Raw genomic sequence first — 18,525 nt, forward strand, 5'->3', positions numbered from 1 at the left:
TCTGATGCCATCTTTTAACATCATTTAGGGGTTTGGATATGAGTAAGCTTATCTAGTGAAAAATCTTTCACTAAAAAACAAAAACAAAACTGGATAAATAGCCTAGAATTACAACCAGTGCTTCTAAAATGCAAAAACATACTTTTTGTACCCAATGTTGGGAGGGGGAGGTTTTTGGTTGATATAAATGTATATAGTTTCATGCACTAAGAATTATAGAGCCTGAAAGACAAGTCAGTGTGAAGTTAGCAGTGTAAAGTCTGAGATAAAAACATAAGCTTTCCCATGTTATCATGCTCTGTTTCAGTGACGATCACGCACAAGATTTCCTCATCCGGCTTTATGTCGTGCTGTCACTTGCACTCACCTGTCAGGCTGTCTGGCCGAGGTGGAACCATTCTTTCGTAAATTTCATACTGCTGCTGTCCATATTGTTCCATGTCGTGAGCAGTCCTTTGCAGCGAAGGTCCCAGATGTTGTGGTACAGCGGTCATCCCTGAGCGTTTGGGGGACGACGACCCCACCTGGCCTTGGGATGGGGAAGCTACTCGAGTTTGTGCATCCATCAGAGTCAGTGGGGACCCTACTCTGGCGGTCGTTTGGTACTGTGGGGTTGGTCCGTTGGGATTGGAGGTCTGCCGGGAGGTGACTGACCCAATCCGTCGCACAGCTGTAGGGGAGGCGGGTCTCTGTGCAGAGTACGGAGAGGCTGCCCGCTGAGCAGGTAAGGTAGTGGAGGAATATGCACTGGGGTTCAGTGGTCGGGGGTCGGTCACTGACGGAGAGCCAAATCCACTACCCAGAGAAGTTCTCAGTGACCCCCTTGAAGGAGACACGCCTGTGCTGATAACATAAGAAGGAGACTGTGCTCTAGATGGAACTGAACTAACTCTTCTCATGGCCCGATTGGCTACTGATGGCTGATGAAAGGGGGAAAAAAGAGAACGGGTTTATCCAGGGTTTTGTGTCCACTGTCATTACAGAAAAAAATGCACATAGCTCACTAAAGACTGAATTCACTGTCCTTTCCTTTTTATGCTTTAGAGCTGGGTATTTGTTCTTACTGTGCTTTTCTTGGCCTACCTTCTTTTGGTAGTTTAACCTCTACCTTTTCCCCTTCAGAATACTAAATCAACCAGTAAAGAGAGATCCAAAGATACTTAATATTCATTTTTCTTTCACCTTTATTTTTTTTACCCTCCTGCCTATGCATTTTTCACAATGGATAAAATGTTGTATTGACATCTGCAACAACATGGGTGGATCTAAAGGACATAATGCTAAGTGAAATAAGTCAGACAGAGAAAGACAAATACCATACGATTTCACTCATATGTGGAATTTAAGAACCAAAACAAATGAAGAAACAAAGAAAAAAAGAGACCAAGGAAGAAAAAAAACAGACTTTTAAATATAGAGAACAAACTAGTGGTTGTCAGAGGGAAGGTGGGTAGGAGGGTGGATGAAATAGATAAAGGGAATTATGAAAACACGGTGATGAGCACTGAGTAATATACAGAATTGTTGAATTGCTATATGGTATACCTAAAACTAATATAACACTGTGTGTTTGGCCAAGGTACTGCATTTATGTAAAACAAAACAAAACAGTATTTGAATGCATCAATCTAAATGTGACTAGAGGAGTGTCTATAATTAATTCATCTTTATGGGTTGGCCCCATTAACAAAAGGAATGTGTTCTTTCAATGTGGAATAAATGAATGTTTGGATAGGGCCTGGGGTCCAAAGCTCTCCTTGGTGAATCTACTGTCAAGGGACAGCCTGGTTGCACAGGTGCTCTAGCCAAATTTCTTCCTGTAGCTCAAGTGTGGCTCCTAGTGATTTTGTCCATTTCTTTCTACCGCCTTTTGAACTATAAGCTCTTATCTTTAGCTGGTGGATTTAGAGAGATGCAAAAAAGTACCCCAAAATCTGTTGCAGCAAGGAGAAATGCTCAAAGTCTCTGGTGGGTTCTTCGCTAGCCAGCTGGAAAAGACCAGAATGGGAAATGAAGAACATTTCTGCCATGGCTGGTCCTTCTATGAATCTGTAGACTCACTCCTGCAAGCACTAGGTCTCAGATGCCTTTTGTAATGCAGCACAACAATGAGGGATGGGGGCTGGACGGAGGCACTGGCCTGAGAGGAACAGGCATAGGATGAGACAGTAGGGCACTGAATTCCAAGCCCAGACCAGGCTGCTGGAGTACAGTTCCCACCAACTCCCTTTCACTTTTAGCTGGGGCTCTAAGGAAACAGGAATAAGGCAAGGATTTTATAGACTTTTAGATGTCGTTAAGGGAAAGAATGCTTTGTCTCCATGCATCATAAGCAAGTGGACTAGCTGACACACCTGCTCTGACACCTCAAGTGTGTTCAAACTCAACAATTCTAGGAAGGCAACAGCCATGGAGAGAAGATCTGGGGTAGGAAAGCAATTGTAAATAAACAACAAGGCAAGAAAGAGGGAGTTTGCAAATTAGTAGACAGTTGGAAAATTAAAATCTGTGCTTGGGGTTTAGAAATAGTGCTAAAAATAAGTGAAGAAGATCTCACATATGAGCGGTTTCCTACCAAAATGGGATACTTGGTCCAAAAGCTAGAAACGTGTTGCCCAGACTACATGCAAATCGAGTTTTAGAGACCCCCTTGCAACCTAATTCTTCAGCTCTAGGAACAAAATAAACTTACTGTAAGTTAAAAAAAAAAAGAGGTAAGTACCAAGTACCCCACTTTTAGGGAGAAAAGACAATTTCTCTAGTTAAGACAATTTTTCTAGTTAAGATGATTATTATTCTAAAGTGTGACTTCAAGCCAGCTGACATAAAAATTCACCCAAGTGGATAAACTCCTGTAAGTACCTAGTCCAAAGCTTCTCAAACTTTCCTATCAAACCATCCCTAATGGCAAAGGAACAAATGTATACTCTAAGGACTAGGGGTGCAGCTTGGCTTAAAAATTCATGCACTATATTTTTGTTTAATACAGAACTATTTTTCATTACTTAAGAATTTCTCCTAAATTGTTGAGCCGAAGTTCCAAAGTCCTCCTGTGTTTCTCCTTTGGTGCAGGGAAGCCTGGCCCACTGCAGTGTTATACGCAGGGCTTCCTCTATTACATTATGGGAGGATTAGTGTCTGCCTAACTTCTTTGATGATCTTGCCATTTTTTAGCTCCAGAGAAACCACTGGGGTACTTGGACAGACTGTTATCCCCACTGGTTACTGCCACCCTGCTTCCATGAATTCTGGCACATGTTAGTGGACTGATGGGAATGAAGCGGCAATGAGTGAGGAGCTAATGAGTTTTTATAAAAACGTACACAGGCCATCTCTTTTTTTGACCCACAAGTTAGAAAATCCTAACTTAACAGAATGGCTACACTTGTACATGATACCTTTCTATAGGCAAGAATATCCACATTTTAAAGAAATGGGATTTCAGGGAATAATTCCACAGGTGAAGGCAAAAATCTTTGGTTAGAAGGGGCCAGTCCTATTTTATTCAGGTGTTGGAATAGTGCTTAGGCCTCTAGGACTCTTCAGAACATACTGGAGCTCTAGTATTTTTAGGAACGCACATCCCTATGGGATTACAATATTCTACCCAGTTTTCTCACACTCCTGCCCTGGACTCTTCCTTTTATGCCAAACTTGCTTCTTCTAGGAGAATTATTCTCTTGTATTGATATTTATCAGAATTCATTAATATGAGCTCCTAAATAATTCCTACAAGTTTTTTTTTAATATCACAGACCTGAAAAGTGTTAAAATGATTTTGCTACTTTGCCCATTCTATAAAATAAAAATGTAAGTATTGGTTTTATTTCTAATAAAGAATATTTATAACAGATATTCAGTTAGGAGGGTATTTCCTCACAAGGATCTTGATGTGCTTGCCTTACCTGAACCAGTGTTTGTCCTTCAGCTCTTGAGTTCCTCACCAAATGGTTATTAGTTGATCCTATGAATGAATGCTGGGGTCTATTATCTGCTTTACTCAAATTCTGGCTATTGTGGAAACTTGCTGCTTCCTGGTATCCACTGTCAGAATAAGAATTCATTTGTGTTGAACTTCTTGAGTTACCCAATGATCCTGCAGGAATGAAACCAGCAGAAAATATCTTTATTTTACACTTCTGATGCTCATTTTCAAATAGCACACAAATTAAAAGCAAATCCAATACTTAAAAGATAATACAACAGACCCTCACTTTCATGGAGAGATGTCTGTTCTGGTGAATAGAGGGTCCCCTGTTCTGGCTCTGTCCTGATGAGATAGTTGTTGGGATGGACAGCGTCAGAAACTCTAGGTTTGTTTACACCAGTATTTGGCACATCTGTAAGAAGATAAATTTAATCAGCTAAATCTAATGACAGTATTACATTAAAACTTGCTAAAAAGGTTCAGATATTTGTAACTTCTTATAATTTAAGTCAATACAAAACTATTTTCATTGTAAACTGCACAATCATTTAGACTCTTTTCTACACGAAAGTGTTCAATAGACTCATTTTATTAACATATTTTTCTAAATTTTATGGCAATTGTCTATCCTGATTACCACCCCAAGTTAACTTACATGTTATACAAAATTAAAATCTGAAAACTGACTTTGTTCCTCCTTGGAAGATTCACTTCTCGGGTGACTTCCTCCAAGAGGAAGACTCTGAGTAAGAATGGTGGTCACGTGTTTAATAAAAGATCCTCCATACCTCCAAATGTTTGAAATAAAAACTTGCATGTTTATATTACTGAGCTTGGTAATGAAACCTCTGAAGGCAGAGCTAGGTTTTTATGTTATACTTCATGTTATATAAAATCAATGGAACTCTGTACATTGTCTACAGAATTACAAATGATGGAAACTTTAATTTTTTATCCATTTGCTTTCCTTATTTTTAGTTTTTTTCTGAATCAATATAGACAAATCTAAACCTTATCCTCGTTTCCTCTAGCCAAATCCATCTCTCCCATTATCTCTTACTTTCAACAGTATCATTTTGTCATCTTGATCTTAAAACTATTTCTCTCCTTCTCTATTCCTACTTCCATTTTGTACGCTGTAAATTGAAGTGGTGTAAATCATACTGCGTCTCCCCATTTCCATTCAAACGTGACCTCTTTTCTCTAGCACTTTCAAAATATATTTGCCCACGTTCTGATTATCTTCAGAAGTCTCTTTCCTCAAATTTAACCCTCAGATTGCTAACAAACATTTTCAAGAACACTGCTTCACTCTCTCTTTAAAGATTTACATGAAGTCTATCACATTCTGGTCCAAGGTACAATCCTAAGGATTTCAGTGTTCTCATTTGTCTTTCCTTTCTAACTTTCTTCCTTTAACTATTATGGCCCTAAGAAAGCAGCTATGTGAAAAGATACGCGTGTGTGTGTGGGACACAGGGAGCACCTGGGGGAAAGGAGCTTAGGAAAAATTTCCCAAGGGAGGTAAAGTGTGTCCCTTCTATCCTACACTTGAACTCTCTCTCCATTAGAGTGTAGGAACAGGGCGAGCAGGGAGTTTGGTCTGGTCTGCTTACTGGTATCTCCTAAGTGCCCAGGACATGTAGACTGTGTGCAGTCAGTGACCAGTAATATCTAACAAACAAATTCGCAGTAAGAAGAGCAGCTTCTTTATTGAGTGCTGATTCACGCCTGGCATTGTGCTATGGCTTTATTATACTCAGTAAAGTTTATCTATGTAAAGCAAAGTAAAACTTGTAAGCATTGCTGATCAAGCTAGTTTGGAAAGTGAATATAAAGTTTATAGGAGAGCTGGGAGCCCAACTGCATTCTAAATTTTTAGCTTGATGCCGAATTCAATCCAAGGTTTTGTTTCCTAGCCTCCAGAAAGATTCGCTGACATTCTTAATATAGATTTTTAACGATCTGTCTCCTGATTTATTATTTGACAGTACACTTCTAGGTGGTGGAGTTCTGAGGCAGTTCTGAATTCTTAAGTTTGGAATTTCAATACAGATTACAGATTGTCTATGGTTTCCCGGGTACACATGGAAACGTGATCTGAGGCTCTGGCAGGCTGATAATCCTGGAGAGTGATCTGCTTCATCTGTAAGTCTTCTGGTAGGAGTTTCTAGGGTTCTATACATTCTTACATAGCACTTCGGGATGGAATTTTATCAAGGACTAACTAAAATACGTAGTTAGCTAGGCTAGAAGAGTTGTGCAAGGAATTGGTGTGCTTGCGAATAGTGACACCGAGGACGGCCTGAGAGCAGGCTGTGCCGCAGTCCACCATGGCTTCATCCAAAATGGAGCTCTCAAACATCAAATGGGAAACGACAACTTTCTGTAGATACGGCAGCACCCCCGTGGTAGCTCCACGACTTCTCATACATGGAAAATGTAGCATTTTTTAAAAGAAAAGGAGGTTCAGATAGTTCTCAGCTTCAGCTTTAGTACAAGATAAAACGTGGGACACCAATACATCAAAGCTTTTGCCTTGGAAACACTAGGTGGCATGCAGTGTCAGGAGCTGAAAACTTATCACCATGGAAACTGAAACCCATTAGAGTTCCATGTACGCCTTTTTTTGTTTGTTTGTTTTAAACTATTAGGAGCTAGTATTTAAATAGAAAGAGGCACCCTAAAAATCTGTAACCTCAGCAATTGTGTCTCCTCATCCAGTAGGATATTTTCTCACAAATCATGTGACAGTTGTGCTTATTTAAACTCTTCTTTAAGAGAAGCTATTTAAAATAAATAATCTTAAACAGAGCAAGCACAAACTGTGAGATACAGGATTCCATACTGGTCATCCTAATAATAAAAACAGACTTAGTATCTCAAAACAAAACAAAACAAAAAACCCAAACAAAATTTTAAAAATTACCCTGAAAATAATACAACCATAAATCCTCTCTAAATGTTAGTACTTGTTTCCTATACCTTTAAAGATTTATTTATTTATTTGAGAGAGAGTAAGAGGAAAGATGGAGGGAGAGGGAGAGAATCTCAAGCAGACTTCCTGCTGATTGCACAGCCCTATGTGGGGCTTGATCCTATGACCCTGAGATCATGACCTGAGCCAAAATCAAGAGCTGGATCCTCCTTAACCAAGCCGGGCACCACTGTTTCTTATACTCTTAAACACAAAGCTTCAAAAACATAGTATGCAGAAAAAGAGAGTAAGATAGTGATGTGAAGACTAAAATACTACATTCCTATGTCCTCCAAATCCAATTTGTAGATTTAAATAACTGAGCATAGATAGCAGGATCAAAGTTTATTTTTTTAAAGATTTAAAAAGAATTTAAGTAATCTTTACACCCAACATGGGGCTAAAACCCACAACCCCAAGATCATGAGCTGCCACTCCACCAACCAAGCCACCCAGGTGCCCCTATCTTTAAGTAAATATGAAAGTTTGAGTTTTAAAAAGTTGATAAGTGAGATTAATCTAATACAAACTATAAAGCAACCACTTCTTAACTATCAAGGAGGTCTTCAGTCATTTTTCTACTCTATAATGAAGCCCAATGGTAATGTATATCTGCAAAGACAAAAAGATACCAACATTTCTTCTCAATCATTGAAAGAAAGTTAAATTATTTTCAAATTGTTTTACTATTATTTACTGTTGCCTTGAAAACTTGTAATTCCCAAATTACATGCACACACATAAATTATACACAGATAGTCTCTACCTATGGTAAGACCCAATTCCTAATTACTGTAGAAGGCATTCTTATTGTAGTAGGATTAAGGTTTGAGATGATCACCTATTGTTATTTATGCAGTCTTACTTTAAAATGATTGTCTTTCAAAAATGTGCTATGAGGAATGAAAGAAGACACTAGTCACATTTACCAGAGAAACCACAGAGCCTTACAGGATGGGATCACTTCACAATCACTGCTATAAACTAGAATTAAATATTTGGCATGTTGTGATTTAATGCAATGAGAACATGAAATTGAGACATTTTGATGAACAAAAATGGCAAACAGAATGTTAATGCTACTTCTTTCATCTGTGTGCTGAAGAACATGTTACTTTTTCCACAAACATGTTTTGTGGGACATCAGAAATATCTTATGGAGTATTTTCAAACATCAAATTAGCATCTTCCATGAAAATGCATGTCTAAAAATATGGAACTTGGACAAACTTCAAGGTAGAATGAAATAATCTCCATTTGTGTTTATGAATGGGAGATTATTGGAAACATGGTCCTTCTTGCCTGTTACATTTCATCTGAGTGCCCCAATATCACCTAAACAAGGAAAATAATTAGAAAAAGTAGAAGACTGTAGCTAAGAAAATACTAGTGAGTAAGGGACAATTATGCTGTAGGGTTATGTAAATCTCATTATTATCCACCATTAAGCTCACAGTGAAAGATAAAGTACAAAGTGTATTATGATATACCTCCCAAATACACACCAAGTGTGCATAAAAATATGCTCAGGAGAAAGGCTAAGGTCTTTCCAAAGAACTTGAAATTACTGAAATTCCTCTGCTTTGTTAATCTGTGTCTGTTTATGGTATATGAAATGGAGGTCTGTACTATGTGTAAAATCACCATGGAAATAGGAACTTAGAGATCAGTAAGGAGATTTTTGGTATATACAACTCTGTAGCTAGTCTTTCACAGTCCAGCATACTATAATTTTTTGCTAGAGTCTCCTTGTTTGTGCTTGTTTGAGTTGCTATGGTGTTTTAAGGTTTGCCCTTACATAAAAGATAGTGCAATGTGAATTTTGGCAGGACTCCTGGGACGGTAACAGAATGCAGTGTTACGGCAGATGATGCTGTCTTTGACAGTTAAGGGAACGGAGTATCTCACTTTTCTTCCAACTCTGGCCTGTGAGTCAAGGTTAGGCTTTCATACTCTGAGTGGCATCACTTCATGAAAATATGAGTAGAACATTTTATCTTATGGGGACTCAACTTCCTGAATGGCTTATGGTACTCTGGCTTCCTGTAGGGCTGCAGGTTCAGGAAGGAATCTACATTTCACAAAGCTACAGATATATTCCAGTGCCTTATATGGCTAAGAAGAAAAGCTCTAGACAAAATTCTGGAAGAGGATACGGATGATGGCCTTGAAAAGACTTCATCTCTTCAGTAACTTCTTCAATGTACATGATTCACTTCTACAGCAGGTAACCCTATTATCAGAGGAAATAAGATAATCTGGAAATACTGTTGCAGAGCGGAAATGTGAATAGGGTGACAGAAACAGGAATCATAAAAACATTCTTTGATCCACAGAAGACACGGCTGGACATTGACTGATATCTTAAGAATATTACAGATACCTGGAGTATTTACTCAAATCCAGATTACTGTATACATATGATATCCTTCTAAGCTGGGTATTAATGGAAATAAAAACTTGAGATAACGGGCAGACGATCTTGTTTACTGAAACTATTTCTAGTCTGGTTCTCTTTGAGTATATCTAGATTCTTGGGTCTTATGCTATCTTTTAAATATTAAGACAGTAGCTCTAAAAATTTTACTCATCTAGAAAATGATGAGCGAAAAGTCTTGGAAAATGGAAACCATTAATGAAGTATCTTCTAGTTCATTTTAAACTTTGCTCTAAACATCAATTAGGCTGCCTTGAAATCTACCACAAAAGCTCATCTTCCTGGATTCAATTTTGTGGTTTCAGGAAACTTAGTTTCTGTATAAGCTGGTATAAAGCACTTTATTTAATTTCTCTAATGCAAATCTAAAAAGTATTTTATAGTTTTATATGTCGCCAGAGAGATTTCTTGTTCATAAATATTTAAAATTCCTGAATTCTGTTCAGGAATACAAAATGATTAAAAATAATTGTTAGGAAAAAAAGGTCTTTCTGCAAATAGTCATATTAAAATGGGTATTTATCAAGTATTTTTAGTCTAGGCATGAATTAAAATACAGGTGTCCGACTTACCATACAGAATTTATATCTGTAAGAGGAAAACTAGAAAAACAAGGAGTTTAGAACTATAAAAATGAAAAGAAATGGATCACACATGTCAAGTTTCCAACACCCATAAAAGGCCATGGGTCTCTTGCTTCTTACAGAGAAAGCTGAAAAAAGAATAAAGGACTTGCTGTGATATTAAAAAAAAAAAAACTAGTGCTCAAAAATCATTCAACTATTTTTTCAAAGATACACTTTATTCCTTTTAGGGAAAAAAATGTTACCAAATATAGAAATGGGTATATTTGATAGTAGGAGATATAAGATAGATCCCCTCTGTTAAAATGAAACAAAAACCCTCAAAACGAAACAACCAAAACCCTTTTTTTTCCCCAAAGGTTTTATTTATTTATCTGAGAGAAAGCATGAGCAAGGAGTAGGGAGAGGCACGGGGCAGAGGGAGAAGGACAAGCAGACTCCCAGCCAAGAAGGCAGCCTGACTGGATCCCAGTTCCCTGGGATCATAACCTAAGCTGAAGGCAGATGCTTAACGGATGGAGCCACCCAGGCATCCCAAGAAAACTTAAAACAAAAACAAAAACAAAAACACATAAAAATATGTAGGTGTAGGATGATATTCCTATCAAAAGGAATAGATAGGTCTTCTGAAACCAGGTTTTCCTATAATCTTCTATTGGGTTATCTTTTTTGGTAGATTATCAAGATAGAGTGAAATGCAGGGTAACTTTGGCATAAGAATGAAATATGGGGTTAGAGATGGTAGTCTTTCTGACATTTCCCAAAGCAACAACTGTAAACTGAGGAAGTGTGGCTCTGTATGTTGAGGAGGTGGTAATGGAAAAAGAGGAGCTTTTAAACTAAAATAGATAATTTCTATTTTTGAAAGGGAATATAAGGGAAGGGAAAAGAAATGTGTAGGAAATATCAGAAAGGGAGACAGAACATAAAGACTCCTAACTCTGGGAAACGAACTAGGGGTGGTGGAAGGGGAGGAGGGCGGGGGGGTGGGGGTGAATGGGTGACGGGCACTGAGGGGGGCACTTGACAGGATGAGCACTGGGTGTTATTCTGTATGTTGGTAAATTGAACACCAATAAAAAATAAATTTATTATAAAAAATTCTATTTTATGTTAGGTAGTTAATAGAATAATTGTTCACATATCACTAAAAGTATGAGAACACGTAAATATTTATTTAACATGTTTATATGAAACATAAAATGTTAGGGTCTGAAACTGGATATATGATTTTAATACAAAGTCCTAACTCCTTGGGTGGCTCAGCTGGTTAAGCTAGATTTCAGCTCAGGTCATGATCTCAGATTTATGAGATTGAGCCCCCGTGTCGGGCTCTGTGCTGATTATAGAGCCTGCTTAAGATTCTCTCTCTCTGCCTCTCCCTCTACCCCTTACCCCATGAGCATGCTCTCTCTCTCTCTCTCTCTAGAAAAAAAAAAGTCCTAATTCACTGTATTTAAGTCTTTGGGGAATGTATTATATACATCCCCATATAGTATGTGTAAATGGTGTAGGAATATTTAGAAACTAATTGGCGATAAAGCGATCTTGTCATAAAAGATTAAAAAAACCCCAAAAACCCAAACAACAAACTGGTTGAGTTTGGTTTCTTTTCTTCAGTGATGCAGTACTTCTATTCTTATATTACATAAAGCTTAGCCCTCATAAAGGTCTATATAGTGATGCAGAGTTTTGAACACACATTTCCCAAAGAACTTTGGAACATCTATCAATGGATATATGACAATATGCCAAAAACAAACAACTGTGTAGAAGGCTTATCACAGCACAACACAAAATTTCAGTTTCAAAGATGCATCCTAATATTTGAAATCTGATGTATCTCCTAACAAAGAAAAAAGAGAAAGTGTGATGTCAAATGAGGAGACACATCAACAAGCAAAAGTTAATAATGCTATCAACAAAAGACTGAAAAAAACAAAAGAAAAAAAAACCAAAAGACTTTGAAGACAAATGCTTAGGTACAATCCACAAAATAAAAACAGTATTGCTGTGATTCTACATTACACATTTTGAATGTATTCAAATATTTTGCATTAGCCTTCTACATTTTGCTACTCATTTTTCTTATTTCATTAAGTCCTTTGAATGAATGTCCCCCTTTTATTTTTCATGATTTTTTATCTTTTATAGCACAGCTGCCTTATGGTGAATTAGTTATGCTGTGAAAGTGTCTTCAGCTAAGATGTGTACAGTGAAACTACCTAGAACTTGCACAAACACAGCAATAAATGTATAGTTCTAAACTAGCAGAAAGGCTAGCACATTTATAGGTAATTCAGCTTCAATCAAGAATCATTTAACAAAATCCTGCCCAAATGTAAATATGCATGAAATAACATCTACTGGCTGGGAAACTGTCATGTGTCATGGCTCACACTGGCAGTTTGGCTTTAACATGTGTCACTCTGATGTACTATTTTACCCAATATGCTGACCCCTTTGTCTAGAGAATTTATATTTAAGTGTTTTAAAATTAAAGTTTTCAAACATAAAAGTAGGGAGAGAAGGGGTGCCCGACTCTTGATTTTGGCTCAGGTTCATGATCTCAGAGTGGTGGGATTGAGTCCACGTCAGGCTCCATGCTCAGCATGGAGTCTGCTTGGGACTCTTTCCCTCTCTCTAAAATAAATAAATAAGTCAATCTTTAAAAAAAAGAAAGAGTAGTATAATTAACCACCTTCCCAATTTAATAGTTACAACATTATGCCATACTTTTTATGTTCCATTTTATCTTTTTTCTTTCTTCTGTTCTAGAATTATAAAACAGACCCTTCATATCAGATCATTTTGACTGTAAATACTTCCATATGTGGTTCTGTAAAACAAGGATTTCAAAAAACTACATTTATTCCATCATACCATATAATGAGTTCATAGTCAAATTTTCCTGACATCTGAAAAATTTTTCTTTAGTTGGCTTGTGCTAGTCAGGCTGAAATAAGATTTACTGATGGTGCTGGGACCATGATTGCTATTTACGTTAAAAAAAGGGGCTCCCATACCCTTATTTTCATGTTCTTGGGTCTCTGGGGGAACCACAGCAATAAACTCTGAATGCTCCACATTCTGAATGAGTGTGGGGGTTTCTCATGGTGGCATTTATATATCCTCTAACCTTTGTATGTCTTTCAAGCAGAAAGTTAGAGCTAGAAGCTTTCAGGTCAAACTTTTGTGGTTAGAATACTATACGGATGGCGCGGTGTAGTTTTTACATCATGATGTATTAGGACTTTTACAACTTTTAAAATCAGTCAGTCAATTCAAGCAGTGACAGCCTGATCATTCCGTATTTTCAAGTTCATCATCAACCTCTCTCCTAATGCAATGGTTCCCAATGTTGGATGAACACGGCAATCGCCTGGGGTAGCGAGGTGGGTGTGAATTTAGAAACTATTGCTGACGGAGTCCCACGCCCAGAGATTCCAATTTAATCTGCCTAAACTGTGGTCTGAAGGAATTTAAAAACTCCCAAGGTGATTCTAATGTGCAGCCAGGATCGAAAATACAGAGGGTTTTTTTTTTTTTTGCATACACTGACAATCTTTGCTTGAATCAGTTATTTCATTAGAGGATGCAAATCGGTGATTTTTCAAATTTTATTGTTCTTTCTACATTTATCAGCAGGAATTCCTTTGGTATATTTTAGATATCTTTCAGTAGCTATTCATGGCCAGGGTTATTTGGTTATCCTAAAATATAATCTGTACAGGACTGGCAGGATAAACTTTTAATTCTTCTTTTTAATTACTTGTAATTAAATTAATTTACTAATGAGTAAGGCAGTCTTCTCAGACTGCAGTGTTGGGATCATCAGGGGGCCTTCAAACACCGTGGATGCCTGGTTTGAGCCTCAAACCTGAACAGCCCTGCTGGCTGTCTGAATGCACAGTGAAGTTGGGAGCCTCTGGAACAAGATGCTCATACTTGAATTACCTCCAATGGTGATAAAAAGTTTGTATTTTGCTTGTTCTGCTAGTGGTTGTTGCACTTTTGCCAACAGAAAAATGTATGTGATCATCTTGAGCCAGATATGAAAAGTAAAGAAGGACAAGAAACATGCCAATCTTATCAAATCCCAAGAGCAGGTTGACCTCCAACTTCTGTAAGAACTAACCAAATTTAAGGATGGTTGGTGGCATGCTGGTCTTCACGTGACGTTTGATTTAATGAATATTTAAGAATTATTTCATTAAGTGATTTTACTGTTTAATCTGTCCATAAAGCTTATGATACAGGGCAACTGGAAATAAATGGCCTTTTAGAAGTCTAATAACTCATTCAAATTTTATATATTCATGAAAATGTACACTCCTATCCCCTGGCAACATCGTAAGCATAGACAAACATAGCAGCTGGTATAGGTAGGAATATGTATTTGCAGGGACCCACTCGGACTCTGACAGTTGGCATGCAGGTTATTTTAAACTAAAGACATTTGAGATTCAACAGATGTAGAAAGAAGCCTTCTTGGAACATCCCTTATTTCACTAAAAGCAGAAATTTCTGGGGGTGAGGCTGCCACAGATACCCTCTGGGGGAGATTTATGGCATGAAGGAAAAAAACAGGAGGACCACTTGCACCTGCATTAATAAACATTAAAACAAAATTTCTTATATCCATTTGTTCCCCTAGAAACCCATTTGTTTTTCCCCACAGAAGACGTTTCTGCCTACTTCCTCTACTCCATTTAGGTAAATAACTCCTAACTTTATCCATTTAGGTAAACTACTTTTGTGACTTCCTCTGTGTAGATGAATACTTTGTGATTATTCTCTTATTAATTTAACTCTTGTCAGTTAAATTCACTGTCCCCACCCCAACCAGTCACTTAATGTAAGAAGGCAGAGGAAAAGTCTCACCCCCTCCCACATATTGTTAAGCATTTCTGGTGGGCAACTTGAGAATATTTGCCAAAAAAAGCCCCTGTCTATACTCTTGACCAGGCAGTTCCACTTTAAAAAAAAATGTTATCGACAAAGACACTCATGTGCAGAGAAAACTTTTACCATTGTTTGTCAAAGGAAAAAATTGGAAAGAATAAAAATATTTACCAATAAGGGACTGCTTATTATCAATATTATTATCAGTAAATTTTCTTCTACTGAGCCATTAAAAAAGAGGCAGATCTTTACATATTAATAAAAACGTGTTTTATAATGCTTTTAAGGAAAAAAACTTAAGCATAGGATAATGCATAATATGTTCTCACTGAATTAACAAAACAAGCTCAAAGGTGCGTATATGTGTGTGTGGGTGTGTGTGTACAGGTGTGTGTGTAGCAATGGCCATGGTGTGGAAAGATGTGGGAATGAAGGAAATTTTTACCTTTACTCCAAGTTCTTTTGGACTTAATTTTTGTAAAATATAAGAGAAGGCCTTTAGTAATAAAACATTAAAAAGTGAAGAGAACCTTTACAGTGGCGATCGGAAAGCTACGGTGCTACAGCTGTGGTAAGGAGACTATCATGACTATGTTGCTCAAAAGGCCTGAAATAATGAGGGAGGAAAAACTTGGCCAGTTTTCACAGAAAGTCACATCCTCCTGTTATTTAGAAGAGAAACAGGAAGGAATGAATGTGTGATGAAATTATCATTTGTGCAATTTATAAGCCACAATAAATCATAACACCCCAAATCCTCAATAAGATGATGGTCCTTTATACATGATTGCTAATCTAATATCCTATTTATGAACATGTATAACACAGCTTCCTATTCTATCTCTTTTATAAATCCAGTACATTTCTACTGAGGCATAAAGTGTTCCCATTTAAGTTTGCGTCTTATCTCATGATATGCTGATGCTTTTTTGTGTTGTAAATTACTTACTCCAGCTGGAGGAAAAAAGAAAGATAAATTGACTCAGGGCTAGTCTCTCATTTATCTTTTATCTTCCTTATTTACGTGTTTTTTATATATTTTTTAAACCCAACACAGTGGAAGAAAGTTGTGTTCATTCATTTTAGGAACAAAATTTAAATATATAAACAAAATGCAAAACCTAACCCTTAAAGTCTTAAATTTTGTAGTATACATGAGCTACTACTGTCAGGACATACCAAACCATAATGATTTAAATGGACAGTATGTGAAAATTGTGGCACTTCAGTACATATTCCACAGTAAATGGATGTAGCACTGTGAAGTTAAATAATCGTATCAGTTTAAAACTCCTATTTTACCACAATCTTTTTCATTCCTTTCATATTTATTATCAAACATCAACTATTTCAACTATATGAAGTCATTACTATTTTCTCTCCTTCTCTTTACTTACTGTAAAAGACCCAACCAAGTTTCTTTACCCCTTAAATACCTTCTAGGTCAACCAGAAAATTCCCCTTACTTTCATTCTCCTGTGTCCTTTGCTAACTCGTTGCTTTAGGAAAGACTCTGATCTTTTGGCTGCTGCTGCTTTTTTTTTTTTTTTTTTCCTTTTGCCTTCTTTACTTTCTTAGGCGTAGTAATTTGCAATCAGTTACTTAATATACATTAAAATCTGCTCTTGTGACTGTTTCTCTCAAGTGCAAGTGAGCCTGTTCTTTGGCCTGTGGGAAGAGACAGTGCACTCAGGTTCAGAAGGAGGCTCCTTCTCTTCATCTGCAGGGAAGGGGGGACAGGGCTGGAGGTGAAGAGGGAAGGATTCTCAGGCTGATGTCATGCTGCTCCCCTCCTCTCATTTTACACATAAGTACTAAAACTGGAAACTGCTTAGTCTCTAGTAATTTTTTTTTCCTGGAACAGAAAAACTGTGAAGTTGTGACTTGTGGCACAATTCACTTTACAGGATGTGGCTGGAGGATTTAAGTAACAACCAATGAACACTCTAACAAAAGAACTCAATTTATGGCTTCAATAACTTCTTTCTGGTGGGTAACACACACTATGTATGGTGTTGTTTTTGTTTTGTTTTGTTTTGTTGAGTGAATTGGTGTGCTTTTTTGCTTTTTTGTAAAAGAGATGTGAGCCCAAGGTTTTTTCTTTCCTTTTTTCTTTTCTTTAAAAGCTACTCTATATAATATTTTCCATCATGAAGAATTATAATTACATGTGCATATATTTGCATTCTCATTTTCCTCAGGCCTTTACCTATAATTCTATTATATATTTTCATGATTATGGTGTTTATCTTCTATTTTATTCTATGTGTTTTCAAAAGCTACCTCAAATTTTGGTAGAACGTAAGAGATGGTACAAATATCTATGTTTTTAAGAAGTATGAAGATGTGAATGATGCAAAACTGGAACACTAAGATAACATTTCTTCCTCCTTTTTAGCAGAACATACATAAAAAGTCCCACAAATGCAAGGTTATAAGAAATGTAAGGCTAAGGAAGAGACAAAGCCAACACAGAAAATGATAAGCTCTCTTCACAAAAGACAAAAGGATGTGCATTTATGTTTTTAGGGAGCAGATATGAAATGCTGGTAAACTAAAAAATACAAAACAATGAAGAGAGGGGGAACAATAAAGTGAGATAACAATAAAGCATAAATGCTTCAAAACAACTGTATTTCTTCAGGGGAAGCTTCTCCTTAAAGACTCATTCCCAACAAGCCAGAAAACACAGAAGTGTTTTGTAGAGTGGATGTTGTTCCTTATGCTTTGGGAAGTCATCTCTTTGAGCACCAAACTCAAAAAGCTTTGGCTTTTCTCTTTCAAACAGCCTACTAACCCTCATACAAAAATTAACTGAATGACTGACAGACCAACCAACTAATCAGATCAACTAATCAACTCAAGCAAAGGAGCAAAGGGATTCTCCTGAACTGAATCATGAAGCAGTGGAAATCTTTTCTGCCTAGAGCACCCTGAGTTCTTCCTTAGAAAATGCCTCTGCAGTATGTTAGCTATTTAGAAACAAAATTCAGCAGCTGGCCTCAGTTTTTGGCATTTCAACAGAATGTACCATCCTGAAAATACCTGAGTAGGCAGGGATCTCTCCCAGGTAGTGATCAAACCACTGCCCTGCTAACAATTTACCTGAATGCTAAAAAGCTTTTAAAGAGCCAAGCTTTTCAAGTCAAATTTCTAGTATACATATAAAGGCAGAGAAATTGTCTTTAAGAAAATGTTCAAAATGTTAAAGAAAAATGAGGAACAATAAGAGACTTTCAACCCTAAATCTTCTCATGTAATCCTTTCTTATTTAAGAAACCAAGGAAATTCAATAAAGATGTTCCTTTGTCAAAATCTAGCTAAACACGGGCTAGACCGAAGACTTACCTAAAAGGTCTTCAGTCTGATATATATATTTATATTATATATGTACTTATTTATAACATATAAATATAATATATATTTTACTTTTAAGCCACTCCTGCTCCTTATTCTGGTCAGAAATGCCAAATTCTAAAGGTGAGATGACTTTCATGTTTAGTATCTCTGCATACAATTGGTAAAGAGAAGATAATAGTTAAGCTTTACAGCAAAAGTAGCAGCAAAACTGCCGTTTTATGCCATTATTTACTTACATTCCAACTTCTAAATTTTACTTACATTCTATAGATGTCTTCTAAAGTAGACATCTATAACTACTTAGAAAAAGAAACATAAAACAAATCAGATTTTA

The 18,525-nt window shown here is 36.9% G+C and overlaps 1 protein-coding gene and 1 long non-coding RNA gene across 20 annotated transcripts in view; one reads left to right on the forward strand and one right to left on the reverse strand.

Moving 5' to 3' along the window:
* The window catches only part of PKP4 (plakophilin 4), a 233,909-nt gene that overhangs the window by 55,454 nt on the left and 159,930 nt on the right, over window positions 1–18,525 (reverse strand). For 13 of the 16 annotated variants that reach the window (XR_013371512.1, XM_077883076.1, XM_077883083.1 and 10 more), the window contains 3 exons: window positions 4,209–4,340; window positions 3,906–4,096; window positions 368–920 (listed from right to left, as the gene is read on the reverse strand). Coding sequence is in view for 15 of the 16 variants with exons in the window: in XM_077883076.1 (XP_077739202.1) it covers window positions 368–920; window positions 3,906–4,096; window positions 4,209–4,340 (876 nt within the window). In the remaining variant the exon portion in view is untranslated. The remainder of the gene's footprint in view (window positions 1–367; window positions 921–3,905; window positions 4,097–4,208; window positions 4,341–18,525) is intronic. The other 3 variants (XM_077883080.1, XM_077883078.1, XM_077883079.1) reach the window with 1 other exon arrangement.
* Window positions 5,931–18,525, forward strand: part of LOC144304580 (uncharacterized) — a 46,305-nt gene continuing 33,710 nt past the window's right edge. For all 4 annotated transcript variants that reach the window (XR_013371516.1, XR_013371514.1, XR_013371515.1 and 1 more), the window contains exons 1-2: window positions 5,931–6,076; window positions 8,955–9,132. This is a non-coding gene — a long non-coding RNA (uncharacterized LOC144304580). The remainder of the gene's footprint in view (window positions 6,077–8,954; window positions 9,133–18,525) is intronic.

This window comes from Canis aureus, chromosome 34 (assembly GCF_053574225.1).
Source record: "Canis aureus isolate CA01 chromosome 34, VMU_Caureus_v.1.0, whole genome shotgun sequence".
Taxonomy (NCBI): domain Eukaryota; kingdom Metazoa; phylum Chordata; class Mammalia; order Carnivora; family Canidae; genus Canis; species Canis aureus.